We start from the raw sequence: 17,131 nt of genomic DNA, 5'->3' as shown, positions 1-17,131 counted from the left end.
TGTGGCACTGTAAGAGGGGCGGTGCAGAGGGAGTGCTGCGCTGTCGGAGGGGCGGTGTGGAGGGAGTGCTGCGCTGTCGGAGGGGCAATGCGGGGGGAGTGCTGCGTTGTCGGAGGGGCAGTGCTGAGGGAGTGCTGCGCTGTCGGAGGGGCAGTACTGATGGAGCACTACATCGTTGGTGAGGCAGTACTGCGGGAGCGCTGCACCGTCGGAGGGACGGTACTATATAATTCCCAGTTTAAGTACAAAAGTGTTTTAAAGATGTTGGGTGGTGTTTTGGTGAAAGGGTGAAAACAGGCAGTAAATAGGTGCTCTGCTAATAAGACACGTCTTTAGTATGCAATTTTGGTCCTAATTGCTGATTACCATAATTTGAACTTGTCTGGAGGTGCTAAAACAGACCTGCAGATTTAGCACTCAGCGCTGATTAGACACGATTTTTGTGGAGCAGTACATGTGAGCTCCACTCACCCACTTCCACTGAATGTGCAGAGTGGGCTGGCTGGCACACAGCAGCACGTTGCAGGGTGGCTCAGGGACCGAGGGAGAGGGCGGACAGGTTCTTGTATGCGGCACTGGAGGTCCAAGTGGAGGAGATCCAGCGGAGGAAGGATGGGGTGTGTGGGGGGGGGGGGGGAGAATGTGATCTCGTCTTGCTGCCTTCCTGTCATTCTCTCGCAGCAGTGGGGGGCGGCTGCTATGCTGGCCTCATGACCTCCTCACATTCCTCCTGCTGTCCAAGGGGGACCCCTAGCAAGCGCTTCCTTTTTCCTGGTGACTCCTATAAGGCACCCAATAAAGTAGAGTAGCTCAGCACCTATTCTTTTTAGGTGAAGTCTTCAGAGAATTTCCAGAATAAATGTTGGGAAGTGTTGAAGTCTTGAAAAAGTGTCCCAGAAAGTTTCCTGATGCGTTTCAAAAGTTCGCAAAAACCTCTAGCAGCGAGTGAACAGTTAAAGGTGATATACCTTTTAAGGAGCACTCAATATTCTCAGCAACTACTTGTTCACGCCTAATCAGCTCGTCGCTGTTGGGAGAGGGCATTAGGTCAAGCTCTTGCCACCAAAATGCCGTGCAGCCTCCTTAATGAGCGCTAGGAGACAATTTAAGTAGCAATCAGCCCCTTAACTGGTTGGCAGACAGGAAGCAGAGAGTCGGGATAAGCGGGTCCTTTTCAGAGTGGCAGGCAGGGCTCAGTGCTGGGACCCCAGTTCTTTACAATATACATTAATGATTTAGATGAAGGAATTGAGTGTAATATCTCCGAGTTTGCAGATGACACTAAACTGGGTGGCGGTGTGAGCTGTGAGGAGAACGCTAAAAGGCTGCAGAGTGACTTGGACAGGTTAGGTGAGTGGGCCAATGCATGGCAGATGCAGTATAATGTGGATAAATGTGAGGTTATCCACTTTAGGGGCAAAAACACGAAGGCAGAATATTATCTGAATGGCGGCAGATTAGGAAAGGGGGAGGTGCAACGAGACCTGGGTGTCATGGATTATCAGTCATTGAAAGTTGGCATGCAGGTACAGCAGGCGGTGAAGAAGGCAAATGGTATGTTGGCCTTCATAGCTAGGGGATTTGAGTATAGGAGCAGGGTGATCTTACTGCAGTTGTACATGGGCTTCGTGAGGCCTCATTTGGAATATTGTGTTCAGTTTTGGTCTCCTAATCTGAGGAAGGACGTTCTTGCTATTGAGGGAGTGCAGCAAAGGTTCACCAGACTGATTCCCGGGGTGGGTCTGACATATGAGTAGAGATTGGATCAACTGGGCCTTTATACATTGGAGTTTAGAAGGATGAGAGGGGACCTCATAGAAACTTATAAGATTCTGACGGGACTGGACAGGTTAGGTGCGGGAAGATTGTACCTGATGATGGGGAAGTCCAGAACCAGGGGACACAGTCTTAGGATAAAGGGTAGGCCATTTAGGACTGAGATGAGGAGAAACTTCTTCACTCAGAGAATTGTTAACCTGTGGAATTCCCTACCGCAGAGAGTTGTTGGTGCCAGTTCATTGGATATATTCAAGATGGAGTTAAATATGGCCCTTACGGCTAAAGGGATCAGGGGGTATGGAGAGAAAGCAGGAAAGGGGTACTGAGTGAATGATCAGCCATAATCTTATTGAATGGTGGTGCAGGCTCGAAGGGCCGAATGGCCTACTCTTCACCTATTTTCTATGTTTCTATGTTAACGATCCTCTAGGCGGCCGTTTCTAGTGCGAGCTGCAACTCCTTTGCCAAGGTGGCGTCTTGCGCTAAGCACAGGCTGAACTGGCCTTTCAGCTCAAGACCCCATGTTGGCCACCTTGGAGGCTCTTTACTGTCTGAAGGCGCTGTCAGAAATCGCCCCCTTAATGTTTAACGTGGTATGGTAACGTCTTCATATTCTAGCTCTGCTTCTCGCGTAAAGATATAATATAAAGCAGGTGACAATAACACTGAAACCCACTTCTTGAGACTGCGTGGCAAATATAAATGGCAGGTAGGGACGTGGATGTTGCTAGCTGAGCTCTTGGTCAATCCATACAGACTAGCGGTGTTCATACTGGCTGCCTTTACAGACTACCCCTCCATATTGGAGAAGGCTCATGGTCTGCAACTTGCTTTGATACTGGTTCCATGATAACAGAATGAATTTGCAGCAGCAGCAGGCGGCTCTTGCACTTTTCTGTAAACAGAATCCGAATATAAATCTTCATAGGCAGTCCTTCGAAATCGCGGAAGACTTGCTTCCACTCTAAAAGTGAGTTCTCAGGTGACTGTACAGTCCGATGTGGGAATTACAGTCTCTGTCACAGTTGGGGCAGATAGTGGTTGAATGAAAGGTTGGGTGGGGAGCCTGGTTTGCCGCACACTCCTTCCGCTGTCTGCGTTTGGTTTCTGCATGCTCTCGGTGACTTGACTTGAGGTGCTCAGCGCCCTCCCGGATGTTCTTCCTCCACTTTGGGAGGTCTTGGGCCAGGGATTCCCAGGTGCCGCTGGGGATATTACACTTTATCAAGGAGGCTTTAAGGGTGTCCTTGAAGCATTTCCTCTGCCCACCTGGGGCTCGCTTGCCGTGTAGGAGTTCCGAGTAGAGCACTTGTTTAGGGAGTCTTGTGTCGGGCATGCGGACGTGTGGCCTGCCAAACGGAGCTGGTTGAGTGTGGCCAGTGATTCGATGCTGGGGATGTTGGTCTGAGCGAGAACACAGACGTTGGTGCATATATCCCCTCAGTGGATTTGCAGGATCTTGCGGAGGCAGCGCTGTTGGTACTTCTCCAGCATTTTGAGGTGTCTGCTGTTTTAGTCCATGTCTCTGAGCCATATAGGAGGGCAGATATCACTACTGTCCGGTAGACCATAAGCTTGGTGCCAGATTTGAGGTCCTGGTCTTCAAACACTCTGTTCCTCAGGCGACCGAAGGCTGTGTTGGACCTTGTCATCGATGTCTGCCCTTGCTGTGATAGTAGACTCCTGAGGTATGGAAAGTGGTCCACGTTGTCCAAGGCCCAGCCGTGGATTTTGATGACCGGGGGGCAGTGCTGTGTGTAGGGGTCGACCTTTTGTCGTATGGAGATTTAGCGTCAGGACCGTGCTTTCATACGCCTTGGTGAAGGTGTTGACGATGGCTTGGAGTTCGGCCCCTGAGTGTGCGCAGACGCAAGCGTCGCCTGCTTACTGTAGTTCGATGACAGAGGATGGGACAACCTTGGATCTAGCCTGGAGGCGACATAGCTTGAACAGGTTCCCGTTGGTTCTATAGTTTAGTTCCAATCCGGAAATAATGCCGCAGAAAAATCAAAGCCAGGGCCCTCAAAGACCCAGTTAAGAAAGCCCTATACAGCCAGCGCCTCACTACCAATCTGACGACCCTTGATGACCCCGAGACACACAGCGCCTGGTCTGCCCTCAAGGCCTCCATAAACAGCGCCTGCGAAGACACGCTCGGTCACTCAACCAGGAAACATCAAGACTGGTTTGACGAGAACGACCAGGAGATCCAGAAGCTAATAAGCCACAAGCGCAAGGCTTTTCTGAACTTAAAGCAGCAATCCAACTCTGGAGCAGCAAAGCAGCTCTACAGGTGGCTGAAGGCCGAGGTCCAACAAAAAACCTGCGACCTAAAGAATAGATGGTGGGTGGAGAAAGCACAGGAGATCCAGCAGCTGGCCAACAACCATGTCGTGCGAGGATTTTTCAGCGCAGAATATAAATAGACCACTGACAAATAGCAATCAAAAACAGCGGCACACTTAAGAAATTCGACTAGTTGTGTCTTGAAATAGAATTTTGCCTTTAATGGATTGAATTTCTGAATCATTCCATTGGCTGTTAGATGCCGACATACAAGCAGCCTATTTTTATCTACAAATGTTGCCGCCTTTGGCCCAGGAATAACTGCTGTGCTGATCAGGGATACTCACCAAATTCCTGATCTGATAATATGTAAAAATCAAAATCTTGATCCAAGCATGACAAATTCCTCAATCATGTTCTTTAGATGCCAGAACTGGCCTCTTACCTTGAGTGTTGTGCAACAGGTAGTGTCATTTATTTATTTCATAAGGTTATTGGATTCTCTTGTACTCTTCAGAGGCTTTGAGAGCATTTAAAACTCTAAACTTTTAAGATAATTTATGCTATGATTGTTAAAAGAATGTCATTTTGTGGGTGGGAGTGCTTTGTGTGCGTTTTGTTCAATTGAGCAGTGTGCATGAAGAACTAAGATCCATAGTGGCAGGACAGAACCAGACATGAAAAGAGGACAAAGTAAGTCAGGCAGAAGTGGCTAAATGACTCGAGCCTTGGGGATTGGTACATTTGGAGGAGGAAGGAGAGACCGGGAGGTAAGGAGTTTCATAGTATTGAGATTGTGGGAAAGAAAAAGTTAGTTATGGATGATGAGATGAGGCTTGATCAACATTTTGAGAGTGTTGTGGGTGGGTGTCAGGCAATTGCTTCAGTCATTGTGGGATAAGGTGAGGGCGCAATTGCTTTGGCCAGTGTGGGATAGGGCAGGGGAGCAATGTTCAGTTCCATTCACAACTCCTCAGATAATAAAGCATATCCCCATGCAGCAAGACCTGGACAACGTTCAGGATTGGGCTGATAAGTAGCAAGTAACATTTGCGTCACACAAGTGAAATGACCATCTCCAACAAGAGGAAGTCTAACCACCTCTCCGTGACATTCAATTGCATCACCATCGTCGAATCCCCCACCATCAACATCTTTGGGGTCACCATTGACCAGAACCTTAACTGGACCAGCCACACAAATAAGAACAGGTCAGAGGCTGGATATTCTGCAGCAAGTGACTCACCTCCTGACTCAAAGCCTTGCCACCATCTACAAGGCACAAGTCAGGAGTGTGATGGAATACTCTCCACTTGCCTGGATGAGTGCAGATGCAACAACACTCAAGAAGCTCAACACCATCCAGGACAAAACAGTCTGCTTGATTGACACTCCATCCACCATCTTAAACATTCACTCCCTCCACCACTGGCGCAGTGTGTACCATCTACAAGATGCACTACAGAAACGCGCCAAGGCTTCTTCGACAGGACCTTCTAAACCCATGATCTCTATCACCTAGAAGGACAAGGACGAGGGCAACAGGCACATGGGAACACCATCACCTCAAGATAAATTTGGAAATCTATCCGTGTTCCTTCATCTTCGTTGGGTAAAAATCCTGGATGAATTCCCTAACAGCACTGTTGGGAGTACCTTCCTTACACAACAGCAGCGGTTCAGGAAGGGGGCTCACCACCACCTTCTCGGGCAATTAGGGATGGGCAAAAAATGCTGGCCTTGTTAGTGACGCCCACATCCCAGGAATGAATAAAAAGAAAACGCCCAAGCATGGACTGCTTCATTATCTGAGGAGTTGCGAATGCAACTGACACTGTGCAATCATCAATGAACATCCCCACTTCTGACCTTATGATGGGAAAGTCATTGATGAAGCAGCTAAAGGTGGTTGGGCCGAGGACACTGTCTGAGATGAACTCCTGCAGCGATGTCCTGCGGCTGTGATGATTGACCTCCAACAACCACAACCACCTTCCTTTGTGCTCGGTAGGACTCAAACAGTGGAGAGACCCCCCCCCCCCCCCGATTCCCATTGACTTCACTTTTACTAGAGCTCCTTGATGCCACACTCGGTCAAATGCTGCCTTGATGTCAAGGGCAGTCACTCTCACCTCACCCCTGGAATTCAGCTCTTTTTTCCATGTTTGGACCAAGGCTATAATGAGATCTGGAGCTGAGTGGTTGCACCATTGAGAAATGTTCATACCTGTTTTGTTGCTGTTTTCATCGTAAGACTGCATGGTACACAGTGGCTGCCTTTCCCACATTTAAAGATGGGAAGCAAAGAAACATCCTTGATTTTTCTTTCACCCCTCTTCACACAACTTGGAAAATGTTTTTGCAGCGTTTTATCAGTGTATAAGATACCTGTTTTTTTCTTCACTCTCCTCTTTGCCGGAGCACAGCTCATTTTGTGCTGACCGCTTTCTGGTACCTCACTCGCTAAAATGACCATTCTTCTTGTGTGGCTAGCTAGTAAGTGCTAGTGGGCTATTTTTATTGTGGGAACCTTGCTGTGTGCAAATTGGCTGCTGCGTTTCCTACATTACAACAGTGACTACACTCCAAAAGTACTTCATTGGCTGTAAAGCGCTTTGAGACGTCTGGTGGTCGTGGAAGGCGCTATATAAATGCAAGTCTTTCTGCTTTTTTCTCCTTTTTTTCTTTCTTTTTTCTTTTCTTTTTTTCTTCCTTCCATCCTTCCAATGCTAGAATGTTTATGATGCCATTCAGCAGGTTGAAAATAATTTGAATCAGCATCCCTCTGCCTGTGGGACAGGATCTAGGAGACAGCTGCTTGCTCCTGTTGCACTGTACTGGCTCTGGTGATGATTTAAATACAGATAAATTGCCAATGACCTTAATTGTTCTTGGAGTTTGACCTTTTAGCTTTGAGCTAACTTTTAATTAAGTTATTAGATAAGATTATATTTAATTTTTAATCGAGTTCAAGGTAGTGTTTGAAAGGGAGAAACGCGAAACAGCTACTAAGATTCTAGATTTAGGTAAGACTGACTTCAATGGGATGAGGCAGAGACTGTCCAGAAACTGGGCAAATCTGTTAATGGGTAAAATGACAGACGATCAGTGGAAGTTGTTCCAAAAATAATTTAATGTGGTACCGAACCAGGTTATATACCCTGAGGGGCAAGAACTCTACTTGCCGAAATAAAAACGACCATGTATGACTAAAGAGGTAAGGGACAACATAAAAATAAAAGATAAAGCGTACAAAAAATGCAAAATCTATCACAGATCGTGGCAACTGGAAGAGATACAAAGAACAACAAAAGGTGATAAAACAGATAGTAAGAGCTGCAAAAGTGAGTATGAAAACAAACTTGCAAGGGATATCAAAATTAACACACACAAATTACAATTTGATAAGGAAAAAGAGAGCTGTCAGGAGCAATGTGTATCCCTTTGTCAGTGAAAATAAGGAAATGGTGGACATGTTGAATAATTATTTTGTGTTGCTATTTATAATGGAGGAAGAGGTTAGCTTGCCGGACAGCCCAAGGAAACTAATATTGAATCAGGGTTGGGGGCTCACGAAAATTAACGTAAGCAAAATAACAGTTATGAAAATAATGGCACCACAGAGTGACAAATCCTCAGGACCAGGTTTTTAAAGGCAGTAGGTGAGAACATTGCAGCTATCCTAACTATAATCTTCCAAAGTTCTCTGGTTTCGGGAACCGCTCCTTTTAGACTGCACATGTCACTCTGCTATTTAAGAAAGGTGAGAGGGAAACCAGAGAATTATAGACTAGTTAGCCTAACATCTGTTGTCGGGAAATTACTAGAGTCTATAATTAAGGATAGAGTGACACAAAATTTTCAACTGATCAGAGAGCCAGCATGGGTTTGTAATGTGTTGATAGGAGGCTCCAGAGATAAGGGAAATGGTTCACGTCCAGGGCACTTCATCAGCTCCGCTGGGCAGGCCACATAGTTTGCATGCCAGACATGAGACTCCCAAAGTAAGTGCTCTACTCGGAACTCCTTCACAGCAAACGAGCCAAAGGTGGGCAGAGGAAACGTTACAAGGGCACCCTCAAAGCCTCCGTGATAAAGTGCAACATCCCCACTGACCTGGGAGTCCCTGGCCGAAGACTGCCCTAAGTGGAGGAAGTGCATCTGGGAGGGCGCTGAGCACCTTGATTCTCGTCGCCGAGAGCATGCAGAAACCAAGCGCAGGCAGCGGAAAGAGCGTGCGGCAAACCAGTCCCACCCACCCCTTCCCTCAACGACGATCTGTCCCACCTGTGACCGAGACTGTGGTTCTCTTTTGGACTGTACAGCCACCTAAGAACTCATTTTTAGAGTGGAAACAAGTCTTCCTCGATTCTGAGGGACTGCCTATGATGATGATGATGATTATGTAACAGGTTGGTCATGCCTAATGAACCAGATTGAATTTTTTGAAGAGGTGGATAGGGGAATATCTATAGATGCCATTTATGTGGACTTCCAGAAGGCATTTGATTAACTCCCTCATGAGAGACTGTTGGCTAAAGATGAATCTCATGGAATTGACCTCGTTTGGAAATTGGCTGAGTGGCAGGAGACAAAGAGTAGGAATAATGGACAGATGCTCTAATTAGCAGGATCTGTGTAACTATTCACCATATTTATTAATGACTTAGATGATGGGATAGCAAGCCACATATCCAAGTTTGCTGCTAACAAAAGATGGCGGTATTGTAAGCAGTGTTGATGGAAGCATAAAATTACAAAGATTTATTAATAGATTAAGCAAATGTGCAAAACTGGTAAATGGATTTCAATGTAGGCAAATAAATGTGAGGCCATCCACTTTGGACTTAAAAAGGATTAAAAAAAAAAGTACTTTCTAAATGATGAAAAGCTAGAAACAGTGGAGGTCCAAAGAGACTGGGGGTCAATGTATATCGATCATAGAGAGATTGAGTAGACTAGGCCTATATTCTCTAGAGTTTAGAAGAATGAGAGATGATCTCATTGAAACATACATCATTTTTACAGGGCTTGACAGGGTAGATGCAGGAGGATGTTTCCTCTGGCTGGGGAGTCTAGAACCAGGGGTCACAGTCTCAGAATAAGGGGGTCGGCCATTTAGGACTGAGATGAGAAGAAATTTCTTCACTCAGAGGGTGGTGAATCTTTGGAATTCTCTGCCCCCAAGGGCTGTGGAGGCTCAGTCACCGAGTACATTCAAGACTGAGATTGATAGACTTTTGAATATTAAGGGAATCGAGGGATGTGGGGATATTGCTCTTGCAGTAGAAGGACAATGTTCTGACTTGTGTGTATGGATGAGTTTGATTTGAAAGGCAGAATAATCGGAGAATTTTGGTGGATTTGACATAATAAGCATGGGGAATAGAGTTATGGATGAGCTGAGGTTTATGCAGGGTAGAGAATGGGAGATCATTGGAATAGACAGGTTTGGAGGTGACACAGGCATAGATGAGGATTTTGACAGCAGGTGCCCCAAGACTTCAGTGGAAGTGTTAAGTCTTCATAGTTTTAAAAACCTCTCTTAACCCAAATCTGATTTGATTAAAAAAAGTCAATGCAGTTCTTCCAGCTCCAATGGAAACATGAAATTGATAGCAAATAGTAGGATGTTCCCTGGAGGTTGTTCAATCTATTTGGCCCTGACTTTGTGGTTGGAGGCTTCGCCCGGGAAAATGTCTCTGATTCGTAAATAAAATGGGAGGTAGGGAAATTCGCGGTCCTGGGCTTCTCCGGGTACCCGCGGGTAGAGGCCCATGCATCTCGGGCGCACACCATTCGCAAGCACCCCTGGGATCACGTGCGCCGGCCCAATGAATGAAAGAACGGGATCCCCATTCATGCTGATGGGGATTCTGTATGTACGGAAACCCTGTAAGTATGAATGGGAATACTCCCAAAAATACATCTACACGTCAAACAAATTAAAAAAAAACATTCCATTTTAAAAATTAATTAAAATGGCATTTAATTAAACATTTAAAACAAAAATGTAATTTTTTGAAAAATAAATGTACATGTTTTAAAGGGGGCTAAAATAAGCTTACCTTATTGTACAGGTTTTGTGATGGTTTGATAAAATAATGGATTGATAAAATATTATTTTAATGTTTTTTTTAAACTCTTACACTGGTTTTACCAGGTGTCAGAATTTCACGGGCATTCGCTGGGCAGAAGTTAGGCAAACAGATCGCAAATCCGTATTTTCGCGCAAGTGCTTCGCGAATGAAAACCTGGAGCTTGTGAAAATTCCGGCCTTTTATAATTGCACTTTCATGTTTCAGATAGCACCAGGAGTGGCAGCCAGTGATTTCCGCAAAGCTCAAGGCTCCAACGTAAAATAAAGAGACACTGCTATTTCATATACTTGGGCAATCAGTATTTCATTGCATTATAATTGGGAAATTTGTTCTGCCTTGCATAATGCTTTCAGTGAAAGGGCAGTCAACTGTTTGTGCAATAGTTGGCTGTGTGTTTAAGAAGGAGGAGGCATTGACGCAGCCAATGACATGATGAAGTGGCAGAACTGTTTTTTTACATGTAAAAAAAGATATGTTAAAGCCACATAGGAAGCCTCACTTTGCCAACAGTGAAAGTGGTGGGATTTACTCAGTTTGGAAGCAAACCCTTGGAAGAATTGAGCCTATTCAAACTCTTCTGCTTCAATCCATAAACAATTGCCTGTTTAAATGTGGCTGACCAATATTAGCAGGTTTTTGCTGTGAAACCTGGAAATTACTGGTGTTATTTTTCCTGTTTATAATATTTTAAAATTATCACTGACTTTGCATGTTATATTCAAGTCTACATTTTACACAGTAAGTAAAATTGTTTTTGTATTCATTCCACTGATGGTTTAATTGGTAATGTACTGCATGGTGTCATACAGCCTGGCAAGTTTGGCTGATCACAGTTGGGGCAATAATTTGGCCTCAACGCCCCTAGGCAAAGGAGGTAAAAGTCGGCCACAACTTCTGCTCCCATGTGCTATCCAGTGATAGCTGGAATATCTACATGTGTGGATACTGAGTTAGACCGGGCTGGACTTGGCTTTGATGTCCCTCGTGTGTCAATAGCCTATTCAACCTGTGTCTCAAATAGCCAATTGGCCAAGGGATAGCTTGCTTGTCAACTCCATGAAAGTCAGCACTTTCTGGAGAGAAGGGATAAGCATTTGTTGGGGAGATTTTCCAAACGTCACAAGTTCAGGCCATGTGTCCACATAGGACACTTTGAGATATCACTGGATAGCATGCGGGGTGTTCAAGCCAAATTACTGCCCCGACAGTGATCAGCCAAACACGGACTAGAGACTTTCTGATCTTTATGGTTCAGTATCACACCATGCAATGCATTACCAACAAAACTATCAGTGGAGCTTGATTCAATTCAGTTTCTGGTCAGTGGTGACCCACCCCCCCAAATGTTGACGGTGAGAATCAGCAATGGTGGTGCCATTGAAGATCAGAGGGAAGTGGCTGGGCTTTCTCTTGTTGGAGATGGTCATTACCTGGCGTGTATGTTACCTGCCACTTGCTTATCCAGGTCCTGCTGTAGGTTAGCATTGGTTGCTTCATTTCCTTCCCTCATCTCCTGACAGCACTGAGAAATGGCAGAGGTGCTGACCATCTTCCCCCGCCATGACTATGTGCCCAATCTCCATGTGTAAGCCAAGTTGAATGTGCTTAATAGCTTCCTGACAATTGAGCCCATTCTCAGGATGTCCACGTGCAAACTTTCCAGCGAATCAGTAGAAACTCTGATACTTTATTTCTCTTCTCTCTTTCCCCATCCCAGCAGCTTTAGCCTGAAATGCCAATACTGATGAGATTTTTAAAAAGACTTACACTTATTTAGTGCTTTTCACAATTTCAGGATGTCCCAAAGCGCTTTACAGCCAATGAAGTACTTTTGAAGGTAGTCACTGTTGTAATGCTGGATAACCTGGTATACACTAGAGGTTGAAACTGGAACCTGGAACTGTATAGTCTGTGAGATTCAATAACATGGGTGCCACACAAGTAGATCACTTCTAGATTTGTAGGGCCCAAGTTTCCACATGATTTGCGCCTGATTTTTAGGAGCAACTGGTGGAGAACGGACTATCTTAGAAATCGCAATTCTCCACATTTTTTTTTCTGCAGTTCTAGTCAGGTAGAACAGTTCTACTTTGGAACAGAATTTTTTCTTCAAAAGGGGGCGTGTCCGGCCACTGACACCTGATTTCAAAGTTTCCACAGTGAAAACTTACTCCAAACTAAAGTAGAATGGAGCAAGTGAAGATTTTTGTAGAACTGAAAAAACCTGTTCTACACATTAAAAAATCAGGCGCAGGTTACAAATTAGGCGTCCAGAACGAGGTAGGAGGGGGGGAAGGGAAGTCATTAAATTCTACAATCAATCCTTATTTATACTTCTACAAATATTATACAAATAAATTCAACCTGAATAAACATTTATAAGCAAAGAAAAGATTAAATAAACCATCTTCCTACCTGTGTGAAAGTGCTTCAGCCATCGTTCGTTCCCGCGGGGGTGGGGAAGGAAACCGCCGTTTGTTGCCGCGGAGGGGAGGGAGGGGAAGGAGACAGCGGTTTGTTGCCGCCGCGGAGAGGAGGGAGGGGAAGGATTCAGCCGTTTGTTGCCGCGGAGGGGAGGGAGGGGAAGGAGACAGCGGTTTGTTGCCGTGGAGGGTGGGGAGGGGAAGGAGACAGCGGTTTGTTGCCGCCGTGGAGGGGAGGGAGGGGAAGGAGACAGCGGTTTGTTGCCGCGGAGGGGAGGGAGGGGAAGGAGACAGCGGTTTGTTGCCGCGGAGGGGAGGGAGGGGGAGGAAACCGCCGTTTGTTGCCGTGGAGGGAGGGGAAGGGGAAGGAGACAGTGAGAAGGGTAGCCTCAGTGCTGATGTGCTGATGGCAATGTGCTTTTATTAAAAAATGTTCAAAAATTAAACAGCTACAAAGAACTACAAAAATGGCCGAGTGCCAATGTTTTTTTCACACTGAGCATGTGCGAACGCTCCAACGCGCACGCGCAGCGTTGCCGGCAGGAAAAAAACTAATTTAAATAGTATCCGCCCCCTCCCACTTACAAAATCGGCGTGAGTGTAGGCTCATCCTCCCCTGTGCGCCACGCCAAACAGACGAGGAACTGCAAAGCGCTCGAGAATAGCGCGTTTTTTTTCTGGCGCCGTTTTAGGCGCGAAAAACGGGCGCCCAGCTCGGAGGGGCGCCCGTTTTTTATCCTGTGGAAACTTTGGCCCGTAGTGACACAAAATGTCAAAATAAGATGTTTATCCGAGGCCCTATCTATCTGTTCAAAAAACCCACGGACTATTTTAAAGAAAAGCAGAATTGTTCTCCCAGTGTCTTGATTAATATGGCTCCCTCGGCTTACACCATCAAAAAAGCAGAATAACTGGTCAGTTTATCCCCTCTGCTGATAATGGGATCTTGCTGTGTACAAATCGGTTGTCATGTTTTCCTACGTAACCACCCTATTGGACATGCAGCACGGTGACACAACCCGAGGATGGGATAAGGCACTATATAAATGCAAGTTCTTTACACACACACTATCAAAATCAGCAGGGAGCTATAGAAATCACTTCATAAAGGCTGACCCTAACCTGCACATATGTTCTCTGTTCAGTCTCTCTTATGGGAAATAGCTGTTGGATGTGGTGCTGCACATAGCTTGGCAGGGCTGGAAAATTCCATTTAATAACTATCCCGGACTGAGGCAGAGTTAAGAGCTATTTCTGATGGTATTCGAGAACAAACCGTTCTTACTGTTAATCGCAGCTCTGTGGAACAGTGACTGCCTGATGCTTAGTTATGTTACATCAAAGGTCAGACTCTGTACTTATTGCAGGCAATAGTTTTAGATGTCACAATTTTGGCTCTGGAGCCAGCCAAACTTGGAAAAAACCACTCCATTTTTCCTGTATTTTCTCCCTCCGCTTTTTCCTTATTCACTGCTCTGTGCCAATCTTTTATTCACTACACTTATTTTCCCCTAAACCCAGTGCCCTACTTCATGTGGTTTTCAAATATGGCTTCAAATAGTAAATACTAAACTGGGATTTATGTGCCCATAGAGATATCGGTTCACTGCAGTGGCTCCAAAGAGTGATGTGTCTGGAATGTAGCTGAACTCTTTCCTCTTTGAAGGCCTCCCATTGCTAATTTACCTTTTTAACCTGCCAGTCTATGTTTCTACTCTACCTGGGCCAGACCCCTTTTCAACTCACCTGAAGTTAAGCCACTTCCAGTCGAGTATCTTCACCTTTGATTGTTGTCCCTTTCCAGAACTATTCTAAAGCTGATGATATTGTGATTACTATTTTCCAAATGCTCTCGCACAGAGACATGCTTCACTTGCCCCACTTCATTCCCCAGAACTAGATCCAGCACTGCTTCCTTCCTCGTTGGGTTGGAAACATACTGATCACAAACGTTCTCCTGTAGTAATTTCAGGAATTTCTTTCCCCCGCCCCCCCCCCCCCCCCCCTCCTTGTCCTTTACACTTTTTTTCCCCAGTCTATAATATAATCTTGGCTGACACTGTAGTGCATTGCTTGAATGAGTGCTGCATTGATGAAGGTACTGTACTTAGAATGAGCCATTAAATCAAGGCTTTGTCTACCTGTACAGGTGGATGTTAAAGATCCCATGGAACTATTTGAAGAGGAATTTCTCCGAGTCCTGGCCAACATTCCTCCCCGAACCAATACCACAAAAAACCAACTAACTGGTCATTCATCTCATTGTTGTTTGTGGGAGCTTGCTGTGTGCAAATGGCTTGAACTTCAAGTCATTCATTGTTTCTGAAAGGTATGATGAGTTAAGATATAGATTCAAGTCTCTTTCACAGCAGTTGGTGTTGTAACATTTTGGAACAATTTGCACGTTTACTGGAATTCTCCTACATAAAACAATATGGTTCAACCCAAGGGTTACTGTAGTTCATTGAGCTCTGCTGCTTTGTGTGAGAAGCGGTATTGGCTCTGTACAGCAGACACACGACCTAAGGCTGTGAATATCCAGTCAGCGTTCTGTGTCAGCTGACACCATCATTGATGTCTTGGCTTCTAAATCTGGCTCTCATGGGTGGCTGATTGTGCTATTTGCAAAATTGATGGAGATGGGCGGGCAGCGTCTGAGCTTGTGTTTCACTTGCATTGTTTACAATCTATTCGTATGGGTTTCAAAAGTCTTTACTCCAACTTGTTGTTCAATTTAAGTATCAATCACCCGACCGCTCAAGAATAGTCGAAGGTTTACAGCTGTGTTGGTTCCGAGAAGCTGTGTTTCATCTCTGCAGTTGGCAGATTGATTTATTTGAGGTGGTAACTATTCTTTTTGCTTAGATTATTTTCTGCCATTAAGGTTTAGCGTTGCAGTCCTCCAAAGACTCGGGAGTTAAAGTTACTGCGCATTGTGAAACTGAGCCACGCAGCCCGGGAAGGTTCTGTATCCAGGCTGTACTGAGTTACCTGACCTCTGTCAGGTGGGTGATAGGGATGCTGCAATTGGTCTCCGTGCTCCTGGGCTAGGGAGGGTGGAAAATTCACCCAGGGTCCCCACTCCCGATTGCTTTTCCAGTGATTCCTCACTGGAAAATATGTCTTGTATATCCATCGGATAAGGACAGAGTAAGGTTTGACTGTAACGCCTACCTCCACTCACCGTCCAAGAATGATAGCCATTAAAAGAATCACCTGATATCCACACACATCCGAAATCTCTGTCATTATATTTTTTTATTAAAAACCTTGAGGATGGACATCTATTTGGCCAGATGGGATGCACACCCATCCCTGGGTCAGGAGCTGCTCGTCACTTTAGCTGTCCTTGAGGGGTTGGTAACTGCTCCAATCTCATGTTCTTGGATGCTGGATATTATTAAATGCATCCTCTGAAACAATTTCAGTAAGTACCTAGGCCTAAGGTCTATAGTTACGACACACAGACCGTTTCGTCAAATGCAGTTTTTGTCTTCGGTGGCCTTGCCGCTTTGTGATCTTTCCATGAGCTGATGTGCCTGCATCCTCCCATTTTATTTTTTAAAACTTAAGAGAGGGTGAATTAGTCCAGTGTGTGTTTCTGCTTTATCTTTCAGTGGGCAACACTGCGGATAGAAAGAGGAGCACGGGAGAGAAAACACCTCATTTATAAAACCAACTCTAACGGTAAGTACCAAATGATGTGTGCTTCCTTTGATCACATATTGCTATGATGGGGAGGCCTGGGGTCTGCACTTGTGATTGAGCAAGTTTTATGGTTTGCAATGGGTTAGTCTAGAGTAAAGCAGACATGGACTGACCTGTCAGGGAGGTCATTCCCCTATTTAACTGTTGGGATATGGCACCCAAGGGGTGGGAATCTTCAATAACAGTAAGTAAAATTTGCTTGACTTGTTGAATCTCACTATTTAGTTACAATCATGTTAAGAAAACAAGGCTGACTTTTTGAAACATTGGTTAATGTGCAATGTCCTGGTACTAGGCTGCTGCAATGTGAGTCATGTAAAAAGGTTTAGAGCTAGAAAAGGCTGATTCACCAATGAAGCCTCCATGCAGAGTTCATATATAATTATTCTGTGTGGGACCCTCTTCCCCTGAACAAATCCTGTCGCATCTCTTGATCTTTAAGGACCAGAAAGCTCCTTCCCTTGTTAATATCTCCCTTAACAGATACTGATAGATGAGGTGTTGCACCAAGGTAAGGTTACATTCTGAGCATGGTAGTTCGCCTGATTCGTTTAATCTTGTGTGTCAGGAGCTAAATTTGCAGCTTTGACAAGAGAGTAAATGATGACCACTTCAAAATCCTTAGTGTAAAATTGTCTCTTTTTGCAACTTGAAAGAAACATTTGCAAGAAAGAAAGTCGTCAATAATCAATGTTCAATGCATAGAATTATATCGAATATACCGCACAGAAACAGGCCATTCGGCCCAACTGTTTTGTGCTGGTGTTTATGCTTGTCACGAGTACAACTTGGTTTGAAGGTTCCCTGACGATCAGGTAGCAGTAAGCCCAGCAG

At 45.1% G+C, this 17,131-nt stretch overlaps 1 protein-coding gene across 4 annotated transcripts in view; it reads left to right on the top strand.

Moving 5' to 3' along the window:
- Positions 1-17,131, top strand: part of gpat4 (glycerol-3-phosphate acyltransferase 4) — a 79,072-nt gene that overhangs the window by 10,779 nt on the left and 51,162 nt on the right. For 2 of the 4 annotated variants that reach the window (XM_070866212.1, XM_070866213.1), the window contains 2 exons: positions 14,739-14,918; positions 16,207-16,276. Coding sequence is in view for 1 of the 4 variants with exons in the window: in XM_070866211.1 (XP_070722312.1) it covers positions 16,207-16,276 (70 nt within the window). In the remaining 3 variants the exon portion in view is untranslated. The remainder of the gene's footprint in view (positions 1-14,738; positions 14,919-16,206; positions 16,277-17,131) is intronic. The other 2 variants (XM_070866211.1, XM_070866214.1) reach the window with 1 other exon arrangement.

The sequence above is a fragment of the Pristiophorus japonicus genome, chromosome 22 (assembly GCF_044704955.1).
Source record: "Pristiophorus japonicus isolate sPriJap1 chromosome 22, sPriJap1.hap1, whole genome shotgun sequence".
NCBI lineage: Eukaryota > Metazoa > Chordata > Chondrichthyes > Pristiophoridae > Pristiophorus > Pristiophorus japonicus.
This window is presented reverse-complemented; position numbering and strand designations above follow the sequence as displayed.